Source organism: Theropithecus gelada, chromosome 16, assembly GCF_003255815.1.
Source record: "Theropithecus gelada isolate Dixy chromosome 16, Tgel_1.0, whole genome shotgun sequence".
Classification (NCBI taxonomy): domain Eukaryota; kingdom Metazoa; phylum Chordata; class Mammalia; order Primates; family Cercopithecidae; genus Theropithecus; species Theropithecus gelada.
The window spans coordinates 49,802,186-49,822,448 of record NC_037684.1 but is presented as its reverse complement, the minus strand read 5'-3'; the positions used below and the strand labels follow the sequence as shown (position 1 = coordinate 49,822,448).

The 20,263-nt window shown below is 48.1% G+C and overlaps 1 protein-coding gene across 2 annotated transcripts in view; it reads left to right on the top strand.

The window, feature by feature from the left end:
- Positions 1-281: 281 nt before the first annotated feature.
- Positions 282-20,263, top strand: part of UBE2O (ubiquitin conjugating enzyme E2 O) — a 64,540-nt gene continuing 44,558 nt past the window's right edge. For both annotated transcript variants that reach the window (XM_025361033.1, XM_025361032.1), the window contains exon 1: positions 282-791. In XM_025361033.1, the coding sequence (XP_025216818.1) occupies positions 375-791 (417 nt within the window). In that variant the 5' untranslated portion in view covers positions 282-374. The remainder of the gene's footprint in view (positions 792-20,263) is intronic.

The window sequence follows — 20,263 nt, the reverse complement described above, 5'->3', positions numbered from 1 at the left end:
AGGGAGCTCATCAAAAGTTGTTGACAGGCTCTCCACCATCCTGTGCCTCACCCCGACCACTCCCCGCTGCCTCGGTGGCCACTCCACTTCCTCCTCCCGGCCCGCCCCTTCTCTTTCCCTTTAGTTGAATCCTGTCTGGCCTCGACCCCACTTAGTGGATTCCATTCTGCCTCCGCCCCCCGCGGCATCTTCAGCGTCCCCTAGCGACGAGGCGGTGGCTCCTAGCAACTGCATCCCGGCTCCCTGACGACGGCGCCACGCAGGGACACGTCAGCGCGCCATGGCCCCGCCCCCGGCGCCCGCTGGTCCCGCCTCCCCGCGCCTCCTTCGCCGCCGCTGCCGCCGCCGCCGCCCGGGACTCGCGCAGAGCAGTTATGGCGGATCCCGCAGCCCCCACGCCCGCAGCTCCTGCTCCCGCCCAGGCCCCGGCTCCAGCCCCGGAGGCGATCCCGGCCCCAGCCGCAGCCCCTGTCCCGGCGCCGGCGCCCGCCTCGGACTCGGCCTCTGGGCCGTCCTCGGACTCCGGCCCCGAAGCCGGCTCGCAGCGCCTGCTGTTTTCTCACGACCTGGTGTCGGGCCGTTACCGGGGCTCCGTGCACTTCGGGCTGGTGCGCCTCATCCACGGCGAGGACTCGGACTCGGAGGGCGAGGAGGAGGGCCGCGGCAGCTCGGGGTGCTCCGAGGCCGGGGGCGCGGGCCACGAGGAGGGCCGGGCCAGCCCGCTGCGCCGCGGCTACGTGCGCGTCCAGTGGTACCCGGAGGGCGTCAAACAGCATGTGAAGGAGACCAAGGTGCGGCGGGCGGGGGCTGGGCGGCGCGGGAGGCAGGGGGTTGGCGGCCGGGCCGAGGCCAGGGAGGGACGGCATCGGGGCCCTGCCCGGAGCGGTGCCACTGCAGTGGCCGAGGCAGGAGGACAGCCCCAGTGGAGGGTACACTCCATGCAAAGTCATTGCAGCAGCTCTCGGCGCACACGCCAGCCGGGTACTGCTGGCCCGGGACCGGGCGGGCACTGGGCTTCCCGACTTGAGGGGACTTCTAAGCCATGCTATGCTGTGGTGTCTACCTCGAGATTTGGAAACGTGGACCGACTCCCGTGGGGACTCCTCAGGCCCTGGGGCGCGTTCGGCATTACACCAGTGCGGCGTTTTGCTGACCCCCAAGGAGCTCGGTGCTGCATTGTGCATCCAGAAATGAAGGCCGTGCCGGGTCCATGCAGGGAGGGGTTGTGGGCATTCCAAAACAAAGATAGAGGTGAAAATCCCAGCCGAACTCAAGAAGTTCACTAGCTTACAGGCTGCATTATGGTCAAGCCACCCAGCCTCTTTTTGTTTTACCCTGCTGCCTCATTTTAATTGCTACAGGGAACTTTGTGAGTAAAAACATTAGCAATCAGAGCCGCGATATGAATAGTACTGGGGGGTGGGAGGAATTCTGACAGCTGCTACCCGGATTGAGACTTCTTGAAAAAAATATTCCAGAACCCTAGGTAGAGGGGAGTCACCAATTTGGAAACCTGAAGGGTTTTTCTTGACCTGAGGCTGTTAAGCAGACATCTGACTCCCATATGGTTTTTGGGGTGATGCTAGTGAATATAGCAGTTTTACAAAACAAAGAGGCTTGCCGTCATAAACCCGAAACCTTGAACCCGAGTTGGTTTGGTGGCTTGTTTTCCGGAATGTGAATTCCTATCAGTAATTGACACACACACACACACCCCTGTATCTCATACCCCTTCTTCCTCTCCTACTTCCCCTCCCCTTCAAGAAAACATTTCTAAGCAGGAATCAGGCCTACACTGTTTTAGGTCCTTGGGAGGTTGAGAGGTCTGATTTCAGGGGAGGGCACTTTGGAAGTTGATCTGGGTTTCTCACACAGTGGGAGACAAAGACTACAGAGGAATGGGGCTTCATACCAAACTACAAAGGGGGATCTGTGACAACGGCTTGAGAAGGAAGAAGGCCCCACTCCAGAGAAGAGCCCGTGATCCATTTCCTAGCGGCAGAAGTGACTACTGATACCAGCAGTCTTTTTGTTGGGGATGCACGTACATCCACAGACACAAATCCACACACAGGACCCTGCTTTCCCTCAGAGAAATGCGAATCAGGCAACAGCTCTGAGATTTGGAAGGAAAATTATCAGTCCATTTACAAGAGTATTTGGAAAATATTACTTGTGCAGCAGAATGCTGATTAAAAATTACCCAGTATTGTGTCAGGAAAAGAGGGTTATTGCTGTGTACTGTGTGACACCATATGATTGCTGGTGTCTTTCTGTGAGTTTTTGAGAATGTTTTTCACCACCCGTCTACTCGAGAGGTTTGTAACTTTTGGAACGTAACTCATTTGACTGCAGCATCCTCTGTGTTGTGGTCTCCTGCCCTGGGACTCAGGGGGAGGCAGGCCCAGCTCACTACTGGGAGCCGCCATGTTTATCAGTTGTTGTTCCCCTCCGTCTTGACTCTGGTGGTTAACTTTGTTTACAGTTATGTTCTGTCTGCCTCCTGCACCATGTGTAATTATACAGAGTTTGTCTTGAACTACCTATTTTGGAGTAAAATCGAAAACAAAGGCTGGGCGCGGTGGCTCATGCCTGTAATCCCAGCACTTCGGGAGGCCGAGACGGGCGGATCACCTGAGGTCAGGAGTTCAAGACCAACCTGACCAACATGGAGAAACCCCGTCTCTACTAAAAACACAAAATTAGCCATGCTTGATGGCACAGGCCTGTAACCCCAGCTGCTCAGGAGGCTGAGGCAGGAGAATTGCTTGAAACCGGGAGGTGGAGGTTGCGGTGAGCTGAGATGGTGCCATTGCACTCCAACCTGGGCAACAAGAGTGAAACTCTTTCTCGAAAGAAAAGAAAAAAAAAACTTTGAGGCACCACTTTGGATAGATTTTACAGCTGGCCTCCTGTGACTTGCTTTGAATTTGTTGAAATCTGTTTTGTGGCTCGGTGGTGGTGGTTTGTCATTGTAGCTTCTGGGCTTAGCAAAAGCCAAGGGACATAGGAATTCCAAGGAAGTGGTGGAATGGAATGCTCATTTATGGGTGGCAAGATCCAGTTCTTTTAGGATTTAGAATAGGTTTGTTTTGGAGGGTGGAGTTTATACCTGATAGGTAGCTCTGTTACCATGAGCTATAGACACAGGTGACTGATTAGCTGAATGTTTACTGGTCTGTTGCTGACCACCACACAGGGTGGTAGGGTGGGTCCTGGGGCCTTGCAGCACTGTGGCTTAGGATGATTTTTCTTCTTACCTCCTGCTCCTTATAAATTCCATCAAGGTGATAGTTTGCCGTAGAGGAAAGATCGTTAGACCGAGATTGACTCATCTAGTTTTGAGATTTCAGAACCCAATTATTGGTAGAATAATGGAATGGCAGTTGTTTTTTTTTTTTAAGTTACTGGTTGGTTTATTATTTTTGAGATGGGGTCTCACTATGTTGCTCAGGTGGCCTGGAATTCCTGGTCTCACACAATCCTCCTGCCTCAGCCTCTCAGGTAGCTAGGACTACATTAGTGATGGTTTTGATAAACTTTTTATTTATTTATTTATTTATTTATTTATTTATTTATTTTTGAGACAGAGTTTCGCTCTTGTTGCCCAGGCTAGAGTGCAATGGCGCCAGCTCGGCTCACTGCTCCCTCTGCCTCTTGGGTTCAAGCAATTCTCCTACCTCAGCCTCCTGAGTAGCTAGGGTTACAGGCATGCGCCACCACGCCCGGCTAATTTTTTGTATTTTTAGTAGAGATGAAGTTTCTCCATGGTGGCCAGGCTGGTCTCGAACTCCTGACCTCTGGTGATCCGCCCGTCTCGGCCTCCCAAAGTGCTGAGATTACAGGTGTGAGCCACTGCGCCCGGCCGAAATTTATTTTTTAATAAGCTGCTACCTATTGAAATTTTTTTTGTGTGAGTTTCTTTTTTTAAACAGAGTCTCTCTCTGTCACCCAGGCTGGAGTGCAGTGGCATGATCTCGGCTCATTACAACCTCAGCTTCCTGGGTTCAAGTGATTCTTGTGCCTCAGCCTCCCGCATAACTGGGATTACGGGCATGTGCCATCATACCCAGCTAATTTTTGTATTTTTAGTGGAGACGGCAGTTTGCCATTTTGGCCAGGCTAGTTTTGAACTTATGGCCTCCAGTGATCCACCCGCCTTGGCCTCGTGAAGTGCTGGAATTACACGCCTAAGTCACCGTGCCTCGCCCCTATTGAAATTTTTTAATAGTATCTAATATGGAGTGTTTCATCGGGTGTGGTGTATTTTTGTAGTTTTCTCTGTAAGTTGGAGGGCAATGAGTAAAGGCTTAGTCTTAGTCTCAAATTTTTAGTGAACAAATTTACAAAGAGATGAAGAGACTGGGCAGCAAGTCATGTCCTTTCCCTGCCGCCTTCATGAAAATAGCAACAGAAACAAAGTAAATTCTTCCATGAAGCTATGGAATTTATGGTTGTTTCTGAGGCTTCCAGCCACCAAAATTAAGCTTCTTAAGGACTCAAAAGGAGCAAGTGGCCAGTGCCTCTTATATGCTCCTTCCTTTCTCCAGTCTTCTGACCTCTTCAGCGAGGTAGCCCATTTCTCCACTTGAAACTGTCCATCTGGCCACGGATCTCCTTAGAGGAGGCTTGCCCCTTCCCCATCACCAGTCATCCTTTGAATAAAATTTTGTAATAAAGCCAAATGCCCGCAGCCACTTAAACCTTCATAAGCACTGGCTAGACATGGGGGGTCCTTCTGGTCTCCACCTGTCACGGTTGGGCAGAACGGCCCCCTGCGAGGAAGGGAGCAGGACTGCTGTCGGTCAGTTCAAGCTCAGTCTTCATTTTGGAGGCGAAGTGTTTATGCTTTAGCTTTCTTGTGCTTTTTCATGTCTTTTGCATTGCCTTTTAAGTTGCCATGACATTCAGAGTTTCACCAGGTTTGAGATATAGTGCCTCTAAATTAGGGCTGTCTGTGATCACCCTGCTTTTATGAGGCTGTGTGTGTGAAACATCCCTGATGACAGGTCCCTCGGGAATTGGCTTTGCAGTTTATTTTTGGCTCCTACGCTGGCCAGCATTTCCATGGGGAAGCTATTTAGGTGTAGCATCATGGCACGTGAAGTTTGTCTCACTTGTCCGGGTGCCGGGCCCATTAAAAGCAATTGTTCTTAGTGATGTAATATAAAGAAGTTATATAAGGTTAACCAAGATGCAGGACTAAGTGAATCTAAATTGCATTTTATTCAGATAGGATCACAGCACTTGTAGACTCTCAACAGCTGTCCTGTGATTTTATTCTTTGTCCCTTGATTTTCCCCCTTCTAGCCCTCAGGCCTCAATGCCCTGATGGTGCTTCTGTCTGGCTGCTGCCTGACTCAAGGGCACTTTCCTCAGATGAGGGGTGTGTGTTTTGTACTGTGATTGGAAGCCAAAACCCTTGGGTGCTCTTCCTGGTTGTCACCTACTCTGAATGACCTTGACCAAGTCACTGCCTCATTTTCTCCCTCTGCAATAAAATAAGAGGTCTGTCTTCCTAACCCCTGATATGAGCCGGCACAGATGGAATAACCAGAAGTGTAGCTAGGTCGAGCCTAGGAGGGCCACTTGGTTATTAGCAGACAGCATTTTGGTGTCTGTCAGAGAGAGCCAGCCCTGCGCCTTCAGGAGATCACTTCCATGAGACAGAGGGTGGTGCTGCACCAAAGAGGCATCTTGGGAAGCAAAAGGTGCACGAGGCGGTTTGTGAGGAAGGGGGTTGTTTCAGGGGCACAGGAATTCCTAATGGCTCATGTTGCTAGTGACCAGGTGGATTATAGGTTTGACTTTATTAAACCTCTTCTAGAAATACTCATGAACTTCCTACCTCTGTTACTTTATAAGAAATTCAGTAATGCACATTTAAAGTAACCCCAGCCATCCTCCAGGAGGGGGATAGAATGAGTGAGTATGTATGTATGTATGTTTCCAGAGTCTGAAAAGTCTCTTGAAATTCCCAAGACTGATAATGAGATTATGAATTACAAGGATGATAGAGTATTGCTTTTGTGTTTTAAGGTAATAAGAGCAGTCATGATACAGGATACTGTTACTGTGTGCGAGGCACTGTTAATGCTTCAGATGTTTTACTTAACTCTCACAACAACCCTGTGGTGCTGTTACTAGCCCCATATGCCAGAGCAGGAAGCTGAGGAACAGAGAGGTTAAGTAAATTGCCCAGTGTCTCAGTGGAGGAATCTGAATGCAAATTGAACTAAATGTACTTTATTCTCACCTGAGAATACTTAAATTCAGGATTCATAGATCATTACTATACGTGACCGAGTGCCCTGATCCAACATGAATCACAGGCCCTGTGGTTAGCATTAATCATCCCCTCTTTTTTTTTTTTTTTTTTTTTTTTTGAGACGGAGTCTTGCTCTGTCACCCAGGCTGGAGTGCAGTGGCCGGATCTCAGCTCACTGCAAGCTCCGCCTCCCGGGTTCACGCCATTCTCCTGCCTCAGCCTCCCGAGTAGCTGGGACTACAGGCGTCCGCCACATTGCCCGGCTAGTTTTTTGTTATTTTTTAGTAGAGACGGGGTTTCACCATGTTAGCCAGGATGGTCTCGATCTCCTGACCTCGTGATCCACCCGTCTCGGCCTCCCAAAGTGCTGGAATTACAGGCTTGAGCCACCGCGCCCGGCCTAATCATCCCCTCTTTAAACAGTTGAAAGTCTTAGTGTAATAGGAGGTACTACAAGTGAGGAGGGAGGAAGGCACAGGATGTTGGGATGGGTAGAAGTTGTGCCAGTGGGCAGGCAGGAGGGAGGGAGATGATGGGTAGGGAGCAGGACGGGAGGAACACTGCGTTCGTGCTGGCGGTGTGCTTCTGCTCTTCCGCACTTTTCATTCCCTGACCCCTCAGTCATTCTCAGAATAACTGTCAAAAACACATTGCATTTCTAGAGAACCTTTGAATGACCCTCAATGTTGAATGAAGCAACCTCTGTAGTCTGATACATTCCAACACTGAACTACAGTTCAGTTTTATTCCCCAACTCCACCTCCTAGAGCAAAACAAGTGTGCAGACACTCCACATAACTGGCGTTTCCGTGTTGTCTCAGAAGTGGTCAGCATTAGGAGCTCCAACTTGACCTCTGTCCCCTCTGCTGCTGTCATCCTCCGGCTGGGAATGCTGAGTCATGAGACAGGTTCAGGAAGGATTCCTTGGAGAGACTTGAGTTCCGCCTCAATTTCAGTTTCTGTTCCCTTCAGTTTCCGTGTGTTTTCACTTTAGAACATTAGAGGCCTTTTGCACCTTCCCCATCTCTACTTCACTTTTATCCCGGTTTCTGTTTTTTTGTTTGTTTGTTTGTTTTTTCATTTTCCTGTTATACTAAGAGGAACTTTTTCTCTTTTTTACTACTTAACCCACCATTGGGCCTCATGGAATCCAATGGAACCTGTTTGGGGCCAGCACTTTTTAAAAGGGTGCAATTGTCGTGTGTAACATGAATTGCCAGCACAACAGTCCTGGGCATGTGATCAGTGTCAGCTGCCCCTGGTGGTCGGTCCCCTCAGAGTTGGAGTCAGGGTGGTTTTCTGTGACATGTGGGTTTTCACCCAGGAGGATATGATCTGTGCTTCTATTCTGATGGAAGCTTTTGGAGTTTCCTTGCCCAAGGCTTAGCCTACTTCTGTATGGCGATGGGGAGTTGCTGATTTAAAATGATAATCAAAAGGGGGAAAGGTACAATCAGGAATGTCTGTAATGCACTTTCCAGTTTACAAGAGGCTGTCATTTACCTCACTTAATAGGATCTCAGGGGTTTTTTTTGTTTGTTTGTTTTTTTGATACGGAGTCTTGCTCTGTCGCCCAGGCTGGAGTACAGTGGCACGATCTCAGCTCACTGCAAGCTCCGCCTCCCGGGTCCATGCTATTCTGCCTCAGCCTCCCGAGTAGCTGGGACTAAAGGTGGCCGCCAGCATGCCTGGCTAATTTTTTTTTTTTTTTTTGTATTTTTAGTAGAGACGGGGTTTCACCACGTTAGCCAGGATGGTTTCGATCTCCTGACCTCGTGATCTGCCCGCCACGGCCTCCCAGAGTGCTGGGATTACAGGCATGAGCCACCGTGCCTGGTCAGATCTCAGTATTTTTAACTGTAGCTCCTTCCTGAGGCTCCACTTGCCCCGTGAATGGGTGCCAGTCCAGGAGAAGGTCATGGTTTAAATGCTGCCCATCCACATTTGCAGCTCTTACTGAGCAGGAGTGCCCATTCAGAATTGCTTCAGTTTCTGACATTCCAGCCAGCCTCCGGGGGACAATGTCAGGAGCCTCTTGACGTGTGTGGTTACAGCCAGGGAAGAGCTTATTGGAATTTGTTGTAGTTGAGAATAAAATTGAATTGTGTTACTGGATAACCCTCTGGATTTATCTACTTCAAGTTATTTGCTCTTGTTTCGTTCGTTAGCTATACTCTGTGGTTGAGGATTTAATGTCCTTCAACCCAGGCTGACTGTATTGAATGGATCCTTGGGTCAGCTTTGTCCAGGTCACCCCTAGACACAGGTAGGCTGTGTTCTCCTGAAGCAGTATTGTGAAAAGCAAATTTTTATGGTTTAAACATTGCAGTCGATTGACGTACCACTCAGAAGTATTCAGTGGGCAATAAGGATTGGAATGAATGTCCTTTTTGGGTTTAATCTGGTTCTTTGGTTGGGGGATTTTGAGTTAGCTTGCATTTTTAGAGAGGCCACAGCAACATTTAATATTCTACAGCTAAGTCAAAGGAGTAAGACATTCTTCAGGTCACTTTTGGTTTAAATTGATAGCATAACTATACCTGGGAAACCGTCTATGATGATTTAAAGTAAAAAAAAAAAAAAGATACTGAGTCATGCTTGGGGAAAAAAAAAAAAAAGGCAGTCAGTCCTACCCAACAATGAGATGAAAATTCCCAGCTAGCATTGACAGAGAGATTTCCTGCAGGCACCCTTAAAAAGAGAGGCCTTCATTTGCATCCTGCAAGAGAGCTGGTCTTTTCACACTCAGCAGCTCCTATGATGTTCTGCCTCCTCTTTGTAATTCTGGTCCTATTTGTGGGAGCTCCCTCTGGAAGAGGGCAGTTGAAGATAGATACCTTGACTGGCAGATTCAGTGGACTGTGTGTGTGGTCGCCCCAGTGGAGGTGGGAAGTGTAGACACACAAATACGTCTCCAGGGAGCATCAGGACTTTACATGTGCAGTGCTGAGAGCATCCTGGTATTCATGTGCTCTGTTTTATTACTTAAGGGATTTTGAGGGCCCTGAAGGTTGATGACATCATCTTCAAGCCAAGGAAGAAAGCATCTCTCTGGTCCTCCAGTGTGCTTGTGGGTCATCCCAGCCCAGTACTGGGGGAAATGGATGTCTGCCTCCATTTCCTCGTGACCTGCTCTCCCCTTCAGTCATTTTCTGTCTGGCCTCTCACACCACTGAGTGTGATGGCTCCCCTGAAGGTCACAAATGACTAGTGAATTTCTGGTCACTGCATTTGCTGACATTTTCTCAGTCCTTGTCCTCCTTTTGATCCATCAGCCTTATGCTCTGTCACCCGGGCTGGAATGCTGTGGCATAATCACAGCTTACTGCAGCCTCCACCTCCTGGGCTCAGGCAGTGCTCCCACCTCAGCCTCCAGTGCAGCTGGAACTACACACTCGGCTTTTAAAAATGTTTTTGTAGAAACAGGGTCTCACCATGGTATTGGCCAGGCTGGTCTCAAACTCCTGACCTCAAGTGATCCTCCCACCCCGGCTTTCCAAAGTATTGGGATTGCAGGTGTGAGCCATGGTGCCTAGCTGATCTCGCCATCTTTTTTTTTTTTGAGACGGAGTCTCACTCTGTCCTCCAGGCTGGAGTGCAATGGTGCAATCTCGGCTCACTGCAACCTCCGCCTTCTGGGTTCTAGTGATTCTCCTGCCTCAGCCTCCCAAGTAGCTGGGATAACAGGCTCCTGCCACCATATGTGGCTAATTTTTGTCTTTTTAGCAGAGACAGGGTTTCACCATATTGGTCAGGCCGATCTCGAACTCCTGACCTCAAGTGATGCATCTGCCTCAGCCTCCCAAAGTGCTGGGATTACAGGCATGAGCTACTGCGCCCAGGCTGACTATGCCCTCTTAAAGGTGTTTCCTTCCCTGGGGTTCTGTTATACCAGACTATACCAAATGTTTCTCTTTTTTGCCTTTTGTCTTCTTCCTCTTACCCGTAGATGTGCAGCTTTTCCAAAGACCTGTCTTTTCTTCATCTCTTCCTCCCCAGTTTTTTGGAGTGACCTCTGTGCCTGTAGCTGCATCTGGTACCTGTATTTAGATGACTTCCACATTGACATCACATGCCCAGCTGCTTACTTGATAGCTCCATCATGCCCTATAGACTTCATAGGTATAAAATCTTGTGATTGTGACTGCCCTTCCCATCCTCAAGTCTGTGGATTAAAAAAAAAAAAAAAAAAAAAATCTGACTGGGCACAGTGGCTCACACCTGTAATCCCAGCACTTTGGGAGGTCGAGGTGGGTGGATCACTTGAAGTCAGGAGTTCGAGACCAGTCTAGCCAACATGGTGAAACTCTGTCTCTATTAAAAGTACAAAAATTAGCTGAGCATGGTGGCGGGTGCCTGTGATCCCAGCTACTCAGGGGGCTGAGGCAGGAGAATTGCTTGAACCCAGGAGGCAGAGGTTGCCGTGAGCCAAGATCGTGCCCCAGCACTCCAGCATGGGTGACACAGCGAGACTCTATCTCGAGGAAAAAAAATATATATATTCCCCAACTTTTTTGTTTTTGGTTCTAAACCCAGGACCCAACTTTTTAATAGGAAAAAATGTTGACCATACCAAAATGTGGAAAGCCAGTAATTGCTAACTCCCAACCATTATGAGTCAGCAGTTGTTAACATCCTGCCATATTTGCTTTATCTGCATGTTTATGTAAATATATTTCCTCCTGAGTTATGTCTGGTACTAATTCCTGCTAAGTTGTGACAGACAGGATAGCACTTCACCCCTAAATACCTAAGCTTGAATCTTCTAAATGTTAGAGCATTTGGGGTCATTTTTAATTTACCTGTTTGGCCCTCATTCTAACTTGTCATCAGTTCTTTGAGAGGCCTCTTGCATCCTGTGCCTGCGTTTCTCTTTTACAACCCTGGTTTGCTCTCTGCTTGCCTCATACCTGCACTGTGTAGCCTTCTTCCTGGTCTCCCTGCCTCTAGTGCCTGTTTCAACCAGTGAACAGCGCTGCCCCCAACTGACCTCCCAAGGGCTGACCTCCCAAGTGATCGCCTAGATTGCGTCAGGACCCAGCCTCTGATCATGCTTTGGTTGTCATTCAGGGCCCTTCACCTACACTTCCTGCCCTATCTCCTGCCTCTTCAGTTGACTCCAGCCAATCTGACTGCTTTTCCCCAACTCACTTGTGCTGTTCCCTTCCTCTCATGCCCCATGACACACCCACATTCTCTCTCCTGGATGGGAAGCTCCTTGAGAAACAGAGACAGCAAATCCTAAAGCTTGTGTGCTATCATACACGTGCAGATTCTTGGGAAACATCTTCATGAATGACCAAAGTTTGCTCCCTCCCACTTACCTACAAATAGTATTCTTAGTCTTCTTCCAGATGCCTTGTGGTCTGTGCTGGAGCTGTGTGGGCCCCTTACTAGACCACTCTGTCTCCCACCCTGCGTACTAGGTGTGTTGACCTTGTACAGTAATTTATTGCCCAAGCTGGGTTCTTTTGAGAGTACTATGAATAATAAAATACTCCAGGACTGGGACATATGGGCATCCTAATACTAGGAAGAGCAGATTAATCAGAGTACACCATATTGTAGTTACTATTTTGGCAACTTCCGTCGGGGGCTCCCCAAGCAGACTATGTGCATTGTGGACTAGGCTAGAGCTGGCTAGAGCTCGTGTCACCTGTGGTCAAAATGAAGCTGCTTCTGGCTGCATTTCCCTGTAAGAACCCTACCAAAAGCACTTGACAAATGGCAGATTCCACACATGTGGGTTTCCTGAATGGTTATCAGCACCCAGTCCTCACCTTAGGAGGATGGCTAAGTATGAACTAGGCTCTCTATTGGAAAAAGAATGCCCACCCAACTGCACATGAACCAGGAATGCAGCTTAGGCTACGCACTCTGCCTGTACCAAGACCCTTGGGGGCGGGGCCTGGAGTTGCAGTGGCTACACCAGGCCTATTACTTCGAAGGAGTCAGGAACGTCTTTTGAAAGTAGATATAACCACCCCTGTTTATCAGTGGAGGAGGGTGGGGAAGTGAAGATAGCATGAATAAATGGATTCTAGTCCAGCACTTTTCTTTTTTTTTTTTTTTTTTTTTTTGAGACGGAGTCTCACTGTGTCTCCCAGGCTGGAGTGCAGTGGCGCGATCTCGGCTCACTGCAAGCTCCGCCCCCCGGGTTCACGCCATTCTCCCGCCTCAGCCTCCCAAGTAGCTGGGACTACAGGCGCCCGCTACCGCGCCCGGCTAGGTTTTTTTTGTATTTTTAGTAGAGACGGGGTTTCACCATGTTAGCCAGGATAGTCTCGATCTCCTGACCTTGTGATCCACCCGCCTCGGCCTCCCAAAGTGCTGGGATTACAGGCTTGAGCCACCGCGCCCGGCCTAGTCCAGCACTTTTCTAAGGTGAATGCCGCATGCTATTACCTAGGGTGTCCTAATGCAAATTGTCCTAATTCCATTGGGCTGAAGAATCTGTGTGTCTAACAAACTCCCAGTGACATTGACACCGCTGGCTGGGACTGCCCTTTGAAGTGCATTGGTATGGGCCCTTCCAAACCTCATTGATGTCAGTGGATTCAGTTTTAGTACATCTTTGGTTTGAGGCCTTTTTTCTCCCCTCTGCTTATTCTTCTTGTGCCAGTGTTAATGAACCGGAATTGTCCAAAGGTGGGCTGCAGGAGGGGCAGGAAAGGATAAGGCGGCCTCATCATCCGCCAGTGCTTTAGTGTTAGAAAGGCTTGCCTCCTTCTCCCTCCCCATTGCTTGCTGGTGGTTGTTATCAATGCACTGCTGTTGCTAAGAAGTTTCATTTGATTTCATTTCATTTTAGGATGCAAATATGATAGTTGTTGTGAGTATAACACACCCAATCCAAGAGGAAAATGATTATTCAGCATTTTAATGAAATTGCTGTCTTTTATCCAGCCAATGTCAGTGGATTCCTACTGTGAGCCAGGCCATGTTAACTCACACTTTACCTGTGTCATCTCACTTCCCCTAAAGTGGCCAGTGCCCCATTTTAGAGAAGGAAAGACTGAAACCCAGAGAAAGCTTATAACTCACCAAGGCCACATAGCAAGTGAGAGGCCAACCCAAATTCAAACTTAGGCCAGTTTGTGCTGCCCGAGTGCAGGTTCTCTTCACTGACTATGTGGGTGCCCCCTCCACTGGGCGGGGTGCTGTGGGGAGAGAGACACCCCCACACAGGCCCTGCTCTGTAGATTAGCGGCCAGTAGAACTTTCTGTAAAGGGCCAGATGATAAATATCCTAGTGTTGCAGTCTATACTGTCTCCTTCACAATGACTCAGCTTTGCCATTTCATTATAGCACAAAAGCATTCAAGGCAGTAAGCAAATGAATGGGCATGGCCATGTTCCAATGAAATTTTATTTTTAAGAAACAGGCAGTAGGCTGGACATGACCCACAGGCTGTAGTTTTCCCACCTCTGCTCTAGAAGGATCCTGAAAAATGGAGGTATAATGTGAGCCACAGCTGAAAAAAGTAAATAGAGGCCAGGCATGGTGGCTCACGCCTATAATCCCAACACTTTGGGAGGCCAGGCCAGGCGGATCACTTGAGGCCAGGAGTTCGAGACCAGCCTGGGCAACGTGGTGAAACCCCATCTCTTCAAAAAATACAAAAATTATCTGGGCGTGGTAGCTCACGCCTATAGTCCCAGCTACTCAGGAGACTGAGTTGAGAGGATCGTTTAGTCCTAGAAGTCAAGGCGGCAGTGAGCCGTGATCGTGCCACCACAATTGCATTTTAGCCTAAGCAACAGAGCAAGACCCTGTCTCAAAAAAAGAAAGAGACAGATGAAATTAATTTTAATATGTTTTACTTAATCCAGTGTATTCAAAATATTATATCAACATATAACTCATGAGAAGTACTAATGAGAGACTGTGCGTTCCTTTTCCATAGTGGCTACTGGATTGGGTAGCACTGCTTCAGAAACTTAGGTAGGAGAGGGAACCATCGCTCTGATCCCCTACTCAGCTGTTTTCCCCTCATAGCACCTAGCATTACCTGAGATTATACTACTTCACGTCCTGTTTACCGTCCCCCAGCCAGAAGGTAAGAGAAGCACAGAAGCATCTCGGTCACTGCTGTATCCTCAGTGACTGGCCCAAAGTAGGTGCCAGGAGAGATTCGTTTAGTGAGCGCTTGGGAAATGGCAGATTGTACACATGCAAATGAGTGGAATTAGTGAGTGAATGACTGATGCACGTAAGGGAGCGAGAGCCTAGTTCCACGTGCAGGACACAGTTAAGATGCTGAGGGATGTGGTGGGGAGCATTAGGAGATGCTATCATGGAGGTGGCTTTTGAGTTCACTCTTGAAAGATAAGAGCTTGGAATAGCAGCAGTGGAGGGCAGGGCATCCTAGGCGGGAAGTCCAGTGTGCATAAAGGCAAGAGAGGCAGGAGGTTCACTTCAGTGATTCCAGACTTAGGCCTCAGAACTTCTTTAACTTAAAAATCATTGAGGACCCCAATAATTTTTTAGCTTTGTGAGCTTTTACTTATATGGGTTGTTTCTATTAACATCTACCATTTAAGAAAACAAACTTAAAAACCAAGAATACCTGGGCATACATTCTGTTAGCCATCAGAGTAGTGATGTCACACATCATGTAGCCTCTGGAAAATTCCACTGCAAACTTTTGAGAGGATGAGAGGAAAAAAGACAAATAACGTCTTAGTCTTGTTATAGAAAATTTTTGACTTTGGACCTCCTGAAAGAGTGTTAGGGATCCCTCTGCCATATTTTGAGGACCACTGAGCTAGAGGTGGGGTGGAAGAAGTCAGATGAGAGAGTGCTGGCAGGTGAGGCTGGACAGGACTGTAAATAATGTTCACAGCAAAGATTTGTTGGTGCCTGCCGCATTCTAGGCACAGTCACTGGAGAACCCCGTGAAATAGGTGTTCTTACTTCACAGATGAGGTGAGGTTAAGGCAGTAAGCAGAAAGGCTTGGGTTAAAGCCAGGCAAGCGCCCCCATACCATGCCATCAGCTGCCCCTGGAAAGACCAATAGTGTCGTGCTTGCTGTGTGTGTGTAGGTCTTTGGATGACTGGCTCAGGATTTGGGATTTGTTTTTTACATAAAGAGGACTCACATCAGAGTTTGCAATGGGTGGTTTGGCACCAGTTTACAAGGTGGAATGTGGGGAGTTAGGAAGCCTGGAGGCCAGTTAGGAGGATTTTATGGAGCAGGTGAGTTGTGTCCTCTGTGCCCTCAGTGTGCATGGTGTCACCTATGCATGCATGGCGTGAAATGCTAGAGTTGCTGACTTCTCACACAAAATGACCCGTGAGTGTGAACAAACATCTTCATTCCATATTCAGTGGAAGAAGCAGTGATCTGTTCCAGTGCAAGAGAAAACACTGGTTATGTTGGACTTACTGATGGGTTTAAGGGATTTTTCAAGGATAATTTTAATGATGTTCAACTTAGTACCTAACCCCCCAGTAAAATCTGAAATCTGTTGTATCTAAGAGAACAGTAATAAAGCTTTCTATTATTAGAGTAGTGAGGTAGAGAGGAAGGTGAGGTGGTTGGAGAAGGTTTCTTAGGTGGGTTACAAAGGTGTGAAGGATGTTTGAAGAATAACAGGTAAAGTGTGCATTTCACAGCCTGGCACATACAGCTGAGCCGGGGTGCACTGGGGAGGTGGGAGCAGGAGTAGGGACATTAGTGTGCCAGGGCTTTGAGATGATCAGAAGAGCGACGAGGAGGCTTTAAGTTGTTTTTTTTTTTTAATTGTAGTAAAATATGCATAACAAAATTTACCATTTTAGCCATTTTTAAATAAACAGTTCAGTGACATTAAGTACATTCCCATTGTTGTGCAACCATCCCCACCATCCACCCCAGAACTTTTCATCATTCTCCACTGAAACTCTGTCTCCATTAAATAATAACTCCTCAAACCATTAAGTTTTATAGCTTTTAGAAAAACCTTTTCTAAAAGCAGTAGATGTAGACATGTGGTCACCTACAAAAAGGCAGTAAGAAGAGGGAAGCATGGCAGAGACTCAAGCTTCTCATGAGCATGGCCAGGTGGCTGGTCCTGCCAGTAATAGCTGTGTGGACAGAGGAGTGTGGAGGGAGATTCCGTTTTGAACACATTGCGAATTAGATGCCTGGAAGCATCCAGGCAACGAGAAACATCTCCCTTTGAAGCGTGTATTTAGCCTGTTCCCCATCTTCCTTTAATTCTTATTGCTGTCATATTTCATGCCCTCATAATTGCAGTTTCTAAACAAACATTTTTTAGATTTATAGAACAGTTTCAAAGATCATACAGAAAGTCCTCGTATCCCCTTCACTCAGTTTTCCCTAATGTTCACATCTTACATATCATGATATATATTTGTCAAAAGTAAAAAAATTAACATTGAGCCAGGCACAGTGACACGTGCTTGTAGTCCCAGCTGCTCAGGAGGTTGAGGCCACAGGGGGGATCGCTGGGTCCAGGAGTTCAAAGCCAGCCTGGGCAATGTGGTGAGACCGCATCTCACAAAAAAGATACTGACATCAGCCACATACTGTTATCTAAACTGTACACTTTTATTTGGATTCGTTTTCCACTGGTGGCCTATTTCTCTTCCAGGATACTACATTGCATTTAGCATAATTGCCTTTGTTTTGTTTTGTTTTTGAGAGGGAGTCTTGCTCTGTCGCCCAGGCTGGAGGGCAGTGGCACGATCTCAGCTCACTGCAAACTCTACCTCCCGGGTTCATGCTATTCTCCTGCCTCAGCCTCCTGAGTAGCGAGGATTACAGACGCCCACCACCATGCCAGCTAATTTTTTTTTTTTTTTTTTTTTTTGCATTTTTAGTAGAAACAGGGTTTCACCATGTTGGCCAGCTGTTCTGGAACTCCTAACCTCAAGTGATCTGCCTACCTCGACCTCCCAAAGGCATGAGCCACTGCACCCAGCCTAGCATAATTGCCTTTTGAATTTTGAAATAAATGCTCCTTGTTGATCTTTCATTAATCCCCATTTTATACTCTGTCCTAAGAGGAGTTACCTTTTTTGAATTTTGTTCAGAAGGAGGGTGCTGGCCAGTGGCTTTTGATGTCAGGGCAAGGGGTCAAGTAAGATGCTTTGTAAAGAGAGGCAGTTCAGGAGTTGTGAGGAACCTTGGATAGCACTTTTGAGTAGAGGTGGTGGCTGGACACCAGAGCAGCAGCAGGTGAGGGAGAGCGTGCAGAGCAAGGCAGGGGCCTGGAGGCATCGGCCAGGCTCTCCAGGATTCAGGGTCCGGCAAGAAGGGAAAGTCCCAGGTTTAATAGTCTGATCTTCAGTCTCTGACAATCCAGCACCAAAGAAAAATTGCTGGAGTCATTCTCTGATTTGTCTTAGATTTATAGCTTTATTCCTGATTGGTCTATTAAGTTATTTCTATACATAATACAAAAGTGTACAAGAACATAGGAGAGGCGGGTAAAAAACGTCTCCCATAATTCTCCCACTCAGGGAGAACTTCTCTTTATTATTTCAGTGGATGGCTGTTCTAGTCTTTTATTTTTTATTTGTTTGTTTATTTATTTATTTATTTTTGAGATGGAGTTTTGCTCTTGTTGCCCAGGCTGGAGTGCAATGGTACTATCTCGGCTCACTGCAACCTCTGCCTCCCAGGTTCAAGCAATTCTCCTGCCTCAGCCTCCTGAGTAGCTGGGACTACAGGTGCACACCGCCATGCCCAGCTAATGTTTCGTATTTTAGTAGAGACGGGCTTTCACCATGTTGCCCAGGCTGGTCTCGAACTCCTGAGCTCAGACGATCCATCTACGTTGGCCTCCCCAAGTGCTAGGATTATAGGCATGAGCCACCGCGCCGGGCCTAACGATGATGAGAATTTGATGTGACATCTGCAGGATCCCCAGCTAGTCAGCAGCATCTAGAGGGCTGGAACTCTGGCCAGCTGACTGGGCCTTTTGCTAACTATTTTCTGTCCCCTCTGTGCTGGGGTGTCCCTGAGCTTTTCAGGACAGGCTGGTCTGTTGTGCCTTCAGCTCAGGGAATGCGGCTCCCAAGCATAGGGCTGGACTGAGAGGCGTTAGGTGAGCCAGAGGAGGCCTCAGTCATGGGGCTCGGAGTGGGCATGTAGACCTGGGATTGCTTAGTGCCTATGACTAGAAAAGACAGAATCCTGTAGAGTTACTGGGAATTGCATGAGATCCCCTTTGAGAGGGCGCAGCACAGCACCTGACCAGTGGTCACTGCTGCTGGGGGAGTAGTTTAGCTCTGCCTGTTTCCCTATTGTTTAGAAGCCCATGTAGTAAACATGGGGGGGAATATTGCAAATTAGCTTGTCTGCCTCATAAGGCCGACTTTTTTTTTTTTTTTTTTGAGATGGAGTCTCGCTCTGTCGCCCAGGCTGGAGTGCAGTGGCGCCATCTCGGCTCACTGCAAGCTCCGCCTCCTGGGTTTACGCCATTCTCCTGCCTCAGCCTCCTGAGTAGCTGGGACTACAGGCGCCCGCCACCTCACCCGGCTAGTTTTTTTTATTTTTTAATAGAGACGGGGTTTCACCGGGTTAGCCAGGATGGCCTCGATCTCCTGACCTCGTGATCCGCCCGTCTCGGCCTCCCAAAGTGCTGGGATTACAGGCTTGAGCCACCACGCCCGGATAAGGCCGACTTTAAAACTAAATCTTAATCTTTGTGTGTGTGTATCTATCTATATACTTGAATAGATAATATATGCAAATATCACAACATTCAAAAGGTTTAAACAAATATATAGTGAAATGTTTGTCTCCCGCCTACCATTTCCACTCCCCAGGGATAGCCACTGTGAACAAATTCTATGTGTGTGAATATACCTTTTTTGTATTTTAGCTTTTTACATGAATAGTAACTTCCTGTACAGCTGCTCTGTATTTGGCAGGTCAGAGCTTTGGATTCACACAAACCTGGATCTGGATCCTGACCTTCCTGTTTGCTTCGTGGTGGCTCACAGCTGGCTTGGTGCATCTCATTCCTCAGTGCCTCGCCAGGCACGTCACCTCCCCTTTCCTCTCCTCAGTGTTGTCCTTTGTGCCAGGCTGTTGGGCTAAATCCAGCCTAGTGTGCCACTGCAGGGAGAGCCCAGCTCTGCTGTTTGGGAGATAGGGTAGGAATGAATCCATGATATCTGGGTGGGCGCGCCCAAGCCCCTCTATTAGGGCAGGGTTTTCTCAGTAGCCAGAGGTACCACCGATGGGGGTAGAAGGAGTATAACAGAGGTATTTGACTCAAAAGACCTCTGTGAAGGCAGAGACAAAGTTTTTTGTTTTTTAAAGCTTAAGTGAAAAAGCATTTCCAGAACATCCCAGGTGCCTTTCGACTTCACTCCTGACCTGTGCCCTGTCAGAATTGCTTAGTTTGTGTTAGTAGTGTGGGACCGCCCTGAGCTCCTTGCAGAAGCCAAGGCAAGACTCTAACAGGACCCTCCACAACCCAAAAGCAAACCATGGCCATACAAGGTGGGTTCTGTTGCCTTTCCCCAGGACAAGGAGTCACCCTAATTCATGCTTCAGATCCCTGTTTATGTGATTCCTGTGAGACATGTCTCAGGTAACACAGTTCATGGCAGGACTATTGGTGTGTCCTTTACAGTTTCCAGGAAGATAAATATGCCCTATGATTTCCAGGGTAGGACTGTGTTTCCTACACGTTGAGGTTTCCTTCCTCTCCGTTTCTCCCATAGACACTTGCCCCTAACACTTTCCTCTTCTGTGCTGGGAATATCAGAATAGAAAGGAGTTTTCAGCCACAGTGTGCTCATTGCAGGTGGGCTGCTCATCTGAGCCTCTGAGATAGGACTTGTGTGCTGGGTTTCCATGTATGTTTAGGTCTATAGTGGTAGTGGTAGGACTGGAGGGGATCCTCGGCGTGATTTTGCTGGAGCCCCCCCCCCCCTTTTTTTTTTTTTTTGAGACGGAGTCTCGCTCTGTTGCCCGGGCTGGAGTACAGTGGTGCAATCTCGGCTCACTGCAAGCTCCGCCTCCCGGGTT